Source organism: Phaethon lepturus, unplaced genomic scaffold (genome assembly GCF_000687285.1).
Source record: "Phaethon lepturus isolate BGI_N335 unplaced genomic scaffold, ASM68728v1 scaffold7622, whole genome shotgun sequence".
In the NCBI taxonomy this organism is placed as follows: Eukaryota; Metazoa; Chordata; class Aves; order Phaethontiformes; family Phaethontidae; genus Phaethon; species Phaethon lepturus.
The window spans coordinates 42,794-50,019 of NW_010525479.1; the positions used below are offsets into that span (position 1 = coordinate 42,794).

The window sequence follows — 7,226 nt, forward strand, 5'->3', positions numbered from 1 at the left end:
CTCTGACTGGGTACCAATACGTTCAGTCTATCCACTGTCTTCATTCTGAATCACTGTTTTGATCTTAATTTCCCATGTGGGGAAATGAAAAAACACTTGTAAATACGATACATTGCTCGCACTATGTAATTAATACTTTATGCTCCATTTTCTTTTGCACTGACAAATAGCAAATTCAGAGAAGGACACGTTACCAGTCATTTTGAGAAGGAAAAATGTGTCCTTACACTTTATAAAAATAGATCTGAAATTATGTCTTTAGCTGTATTTTCTGATAATTTTATGGGCATATCAGTGACTGAAGATGCGAGTGTTCCATTTATGGCACAGAAAAATGTTATCTGTTGTTCAGTATTTTATAGATTTTGCTACGAATAATATCCTACCTGAAAATTACACTGTCTTTTTGTCCTGCTTTTCTAGGATTTCACTTTATTGAAAGCTTCAGATACAATCTTCTTTATTTCCTCCATGCCCCCACCTTTTTACAATTTTACTAGAATTTCAAGAGTAAACTTAAGATTTTTTTCCTGTTCTCATCAGTCAGGGTTTTCTTTTTCTGATTTGGATGCATTTATACAAGTCTCTGTATTTCAAAAGTTATTAGATAATAAAAATGGAAAGACAGCTAAACATTTGTAACGGTGCACATAAGAATAGCAGGTGTCATATTAAAACCATGTGGAACTATGGAGAACTCAGACTTAATTCTAGTAAAATTATTAAAGCTTGAAGGCTCTCAAATGTAAAGGAAGGGGTTCGTAGAAAGTCAGTTGATGTGCAGCCCAGTGGAAAGAAGTTATACAAAAGTTTTAACTAAGTGAGCTATAGTTTTGGCATTTTTTTCATCCAAACTCTGAAAATTAAGGCACATCTAGGATTTTGATGAAATGGTTAAAAAAAGAGGGAAGTTGGGCTGAATATCCCAATTTCTTTTTCCAAAATAAGTTCTGAAGACGTTAATAATTTTAAATTCAGAACTTTCTCAATATGGTTTAGTACTGTTAATTCTAAGTTTTGCAGTTCATAATATGGCATCTGAACATAATAAAGTTGTGGAACAAGGTTCAGTGTAAATAAGTTACTTCTACTCTTTACAGTGGATCATTTTGCATATACTTTTGTGAGATAAAAAAATAATGATCTGTTTTTAATTAGTCTATTTTAGTATTATCCAGTGGAGTTAGTACAGCACCGCGAGAAGAAGATAAGATATTTGCAGAAGAGAATACTTTGTAAGTACCATCATGCATCTTGGCTTTTATTGCCCGAACTCCAAAGTGCTTTGCAGGTACCAGAGAAGACAGAGTCTTAGAAACACAAAGTCTGGATTAACATCTAAGTGTTTTTGATATGAGCTAGTATAGAGCCGTTACTTCTCTGCTTCCAAGACAGGTGTATGGGATATTAGAATTTTAAGCATCTTAACAATGTAGGAAGTAACCAAATGGTTGCCAGGCTGCAGCCCAATATTTATTCTAGGCCAGAAGCTATTCTTTCAAGCAAAATCTTGCTTCACATTCCATTTTAACGTAGCAAGAAATTAATTGGTAAATTTGTACATACTCCATCAGTCACAACTGAACTACGGCCATCCATGCCGTATCAAGCAGGTTGTGATGTACAGATAATCTGTAGCGCATTGCTCAGAATTTGTGTGTTAATTGGGAGTCAAACTCTTGTATTCTGAGCCTGGTTTTGCTCTTGCTTATAGGTGTGAAAGCTGCTAGGCAAGAGCTAGGCCTTATTATTATTATTATTAGCTAGTGACAGGTCAGTTAATAAGTTTTAACAGTTAAGAATTTTGGGGATAGTGTTTATTCTGCTTGTTAGAAAGAAATTTGCTATTGGGGTATATTTTTTAGCACTCTGTAGTTACCACACAGCATAGTATTTTCAGGATATGTGAGAAATACAGTTCTTTTCAGAGGCAAGAATTATTGTTCATATACACTACTTCTTTCTTTCTTATTTCTCTCTCTTTTTTCTTTTTCTCCCCCCGCCCCCCCCCCCCCCCCCCAATGCTACAGAGATTTCACAAATTCTTATGAACCATTTGTAATCCCAGAATATCTTCGGAGGCAACTAGAGGAATTTGAAGCTCTCTGTGACATTTCCAGTAGTAATAGTTATCAAAGACCTCTGGATAATAACCCAGATCAAACCTGTGAGAGCTTATATGGGTATGTATACGTTTCTGTGCTTAGCAGTTTAAAGGGTTTAATATTACTTTGTATTTTTTATAACATATTGTATTAAACCCAGAATTTGTGTCCTGGTGGTCTGGTATGTGTAGGTAAGTACATGAAGTCATGTATTAATGCTTTGAAATTAGTAAGTTGAAAAAAAAATTGCATATTTTCAGTATTACAGAAGACTTTTATGCTTGGCTAGAACGCTGACTTCCAAATGATTGTTCTTCAGTAGTTCTAGAGATTCTTTGCTTTTAAGTATTATTGTGGAAATATAAAGTGTGAAATACGATTTTAGAATTACATGAAAAAACTTTGATTAATAATGACAACTCTTTTTTTTTTTTTTCCAAGATATTTCTCTCAAGTCTTGGAAGAACATGGCCCTATGGAAATTAATAATAAATTACTAGTTGGGGAATATGAACATTTCCCTGAAGAAGCTCAAAAGATTGTAGAAGATGAAGGTGGTCTGAAATCTTTTCTTCTGAAATCCCTTCATTTCATTATGGTGGATAATCTAATCGGCTTAAGAAAGCATGCCGTTCTCATTAAAGAAAATACAAACAGAAATGAGACTGGAGATAATGAAGAAGAAAATGATATAGTCTGTGCTGTGCAAGAAAATTCTTCCCAAAACAAGCTACAGTTAAATCCAGCTGCTAAGGAATTCAAACCGCTGTCTTATCATAAGCAACCCCATATATCAACATCTCCTGACTTAACAGTAGCAAGTTATGAGACTCCACAATATTTGCCGTGGTCTTTTCCTACTTCATGTAAATCGGTGCATTCTCTGCGTAGTCAGAATATTGATACCATAGAAAATGAGTCGTCGTTTTCAGATATATTAGTGAAGTGCTTTGATTCTGAAAATCCTAGTATATTTTTGCCACAGGCTTCCTGGGGTTATCAATATGAAAAAATATTGCCAGCGCCTTCTCAAATGCCTTTCATTTCAAATGTTGCCGAGCGACCTAGTTATATTTATGCTGATCATGTAACTCATCAGGATAATGATGAATCAGCAATTTCAGACAGAAAATACGTCTTCAGCAGTTTTATGCCAACTGAAACACAAGACCCTCAGTGCCAATGGGAGAACTCCAATAACACATTTAATGAAGACAATTTTGCTGTTGCAAATAATACAAATAAAGCTGACTGTGGTATACAGGTTATTAAGACGGAAAAAGAAAGCAGAGCTATACCTCTAATGAAAAACAATCCTCATACAAGGATGATAGCTGTTCAGGTAAGAATTTCAAATTGAACCGTTATTTGAGAGCTTTTAAGTGATAAATGAGAGTATTGAGCACTGGAAAGTGCAACTCCCTTTTGAATGATTTCTTTATGACTTCCTAAAGCGTCAAATGTTGTATAACGTTTCAAAAGCAAATATGCAAGTAATACTTCTAGCCACCCACATGTAAGGAATCTTAAAAGTAGTATTTAATGTTCTCTAGCACTTATCTCCCAAAGAAAGGCCATGAGTTGGAAAGATAGTGAGGTGTTTATCAGACAAGGAACTTCCGTAGAACTTGCGGTTTAAGTTGCTGACACTTTCTACAACTACTCATGTTTTTTGTTTGTAAATCTTTAAAGAGATGGTCACTGAATTTTTTTCTGCCTGAAATTTTTGCAGATCTTTTTTTTGACCCAGGACCAAAGGAGGGAACCGGTGCACATCAGTTTAAACTTCGCTTTAGAGGTTAAGGAAAGTCCTTCTGTGTTGTCATTTTTCTTTTTGTAATTAGTTCAATTATTGTTTTAACTTTCACAGTATTAGAGGATTTAGATAGTTTGTACACTAACAGTTGCTGTCTGATGCCTCCCTTGTGGTCTTGCAGTGGCAGACCAGCTGTAAGGGCGAGTTCAGAGGCAAACTGCCTAATGTTTTTCTTTTCCCTCCTGAAGTTTTTTTTTTTTTAAAAAAAAATAAAGTAAGTTTTATCCTACAGGCAGAGAAAGCATTGCTGAACAGGAAAGGGGCAGGGCATGCAGCTGAACCGAAGAGGAGCCAGAGCATTCATTCTTTAATGGTACCCCAGAGTTAGATCAGCATACACTGCTCATGAAAACACCTCAAGTAACTGAGGGAGACAATGGTCACAACTGCATTTTTTTACAGAAAACATTTTGGATTAAGATACCAAGTTTTCAGAGTTATGGATGTGGCAGTTTCACACGTGCGTCTCTGAGAGATGATCCAACATGCTAGAGGGACTTCTGGGGAGGATTTCTATATCTTCATTTGTTTCTTGTCATTAAGGGAGGAATAGCTGGTTATAGCTGTAAGATAAACAGCTGTCTTTAAATTATTGCTTTCCAAATTAGGAAGATGTTAACATGTTTTTTCCCAGCTTGTTTTCTGTAGAAAACTTTTCTGAAAGTAAGTTTCCCATCAGTCTTGGCAGATAAATTTTGTCACTTGGCTGACTGGGCTTTTAAAATGGGACTTCTGTTTGGTTCTTGAATGCATGCAATGAAGAGATAACAGAAGAGGCCACAGGTTTCCATGTAGTGAATTCTGGTTAGCAGAGATGAAAAGAGCGGTAGGCAACAAGATACATTTCTGTTTGCAAAAGTGTGGTTGAGCAAGGCATTTAACATTATCTGACTATGATTTTTAATAGCCTATTAGAATGGCAGCATCATAAACTGGGTGGTATTAGAGGAAAACAAGTAGGGACTCTGAAGGTCCTTGAGTCTAGTCCTTTCTAAGTAGAGGCACTTCTGTACATCTTGAGTTTAGGAGGAGCCACACAACACAGCTCCTCAGTGAGCTGTCAGACACTGGTTTTGCAAGTCTGAAGTTTTCAGACATTCAGAGCACAGCTGTGTTTGAAGACTCTTGAGAACTTTTCTCAATATAAACACTTCACGGTCAGTTAAACTAGGGAAAGAGCACAACAAAAAAAGTGCTTTCATTACAGATTGATGTCCCATTTCAGAAACAATTGTGTAATTTCTTTTCACATTGTAGACAGACCTACTTCATAATGCAGTTGGATTTGTAAAATTGTAGGTTAGGTACAAAAGCTCCAAAATAGACCTGACCTACTAGTTATATCTATAAACTGGAAAGCTTTTTAATCGACTAATGATTCTTTATATTCTAGGTAAATCATGAAGTAGCTGATAGGGAAACTAATACCTTGCCTTTTCATCCATTTGAAATGCAACAAGTAAGTTACCGGCATATTTGTTTATATTCCTCATGAAGAAGGTTAAAGGAATGCTCAAAAATTTAGTAGTGAAAAGATAAAAATCCTGTGAAAATTACATGTTTTAACAGATATTTTTTATTTTGGTTTGTTTGGTGGTGTATGTGTGGCTTGTGGATCTTTTTTTTTGTTTGTTTGTTTGGGGGGTTTTGGGGATGTTTCTTGGGGGGAGGGGTGGGGTTTTTTTTGGTTTTTGGAGGGTATTCTGTGATGTTTTTCTTGGAAACTTCACGTAGGCCCACAGCAAGAAGGTTTTAGAGCTTTGTTCTGTAGCTATTCAGATGTTGAAGTATGTTTTAGGGAAATATAGTATTTCCTCTCCAAAGATATAATTTAAATACTCCATTTGGGCATATAGACAGCTCAGACTGAGGTTAATGGTAGTCTTATGTCTGTACAAGGAGATAAAAGTGAGAAAATGGGGCCTTTGAACTTGTCATATTTCATTCATGGTCAGACATGAATGTTCATTTCCTGATGAAACTGTTACACAACTGTCTTTTAAACACCCCCCGAAACCAACAAACAACAAAAAACCCCACCCCAACAGCACTAAAGATTTTGAATCTCAACTGACAGTAGACAGTTTCCTTTAGATGTCACGAATGTTTGCTGCCCTGTGGTAACAGATACTAGATTGTTTTTTTAATAACATTTATTTTCAGGGGGATATTCTACGTATGGAAAAGGAGCATCAAGTGTTGAAAGAACAACTGAAAGAAGCACAGGAAAAATATGAACAGTTACAAAGCCGAAGCTTGGAGGAAATCAGTGCTTTGAAAGAGCTCCTAAAAAAATGCGTTGAAGAGACTGAGGTAATGCTTTTATCCATGCAGCAGTGAGACAAACTCCAGTGGCTCAGAAGATTGGTTGTAATTGATCAACAGCATTTTTGAAACTTGACTGGTAGTCCTCATTGCTGTGAAGTCTTAACTCAGCAAACATCACAGTCTTTTGTGTGTCATCTTCCTTCAAACATGCTTAAATGCACAGGATATTGGTTGCCTCCATCTAGTGGATAGGTATTGGTTTTGGTTATACCCAAGACTAAAAAAGCACTACACTGCTGACTCTTTCCTCCTCCTTGATTTGTTGGGTTTGCTAACAGGCTTTGTTTCCTTGAAAATGTCTGGGAGCAAGAGGATTAGTCCCCAAACAACACTATCAGCCTGTTATCACTGTGAGGGGATTAAGTTTATAGTTAAAGCTGTAGATGCTACAGGCTGCCCATTTGTCTACATGAAAAGGAATTTTTCTATTAAAAAAGAAAAATAATTCAGGTGAGACCAAAGCCATCTCTTCCCATGCCCTCTCTTTAATCTTCAGTAAAATGGGGCCTGTCACTCAATCTCAGTTTAATTTTTTTTTTTTTTTTTCCAATGGTGTGTTGGAGTAAACTCTAACATGTACTGCAGCTTGGGAGCTCTGGAGTTCTATCTTTATTACCACTGGCTGCAAGTAGCCTGGCAAACCTTTCTATAAGGGATGATGGAGTCTCACATCATTTTTTCTGTATGAATATTTGGTAAAAATGTGAGCTCAAAAAGTGTTGAGCTGCAAGCATGGCTGTATGCAAGGTGCATGAACTTGTCCTCGGGCATTGTAGGCACTTTTTTAAAAATACTTTTTTATATTTCCTAATGATGCACTGATGCTACTTTGGTTTTTTTTTTAAGTAGTTATGGCAGCCATAAGGTTCACCGCTGTCTTGCTCTGTTACAAATTGTAACTTCCTGGTTGTTAGTACTGATACAACAGTAACTGTACTGATTTTGAGCTGGATTTTAGTATGTATTTGTACACGACG

At 36.2% G+C, this 7,226-nt stretch overlaps 1 protein-coding gene across 1 annotated transcript in view; it reads left to right on the plus strand.

Moving 5' to 3' along the window:
- TTC3 (tetratricopeptide repeat domain 3) overlaps positions 1 to 7,226 on the plus strand; it is a gene marked incomplete at its 5' end in the record, with an annotated part of 58,925 nt that overhangs the window by 42,055 nt on the left and 9,644 nt on the right. The window contains 5 exons of the mRNA XM_010282754.1: positions 1,159 to 1,235; positions 2,031 to 2,183; positions 2,547 to 3,447; positions 5,315 to 5,380; positions 6,085 to 6,234. Of these exons, the coding sequence (XP_010281056.1) occupies positions 1,159 to 1,235; positions 2,031 to 2,183; positions 2,547 to 3,447; positions 5,315 to 5,380; positions 6,085 to 6,234 (1,347 nt within the window). The remainder of the gene's footprint in view (positions 1 to 1,158; positions 1,236 to 2,030; positions 2,184 to 2,546; positions 3,448 to 5,314; positions 5,381 to 6,084; positions 6,235 to 7,226) is intronic.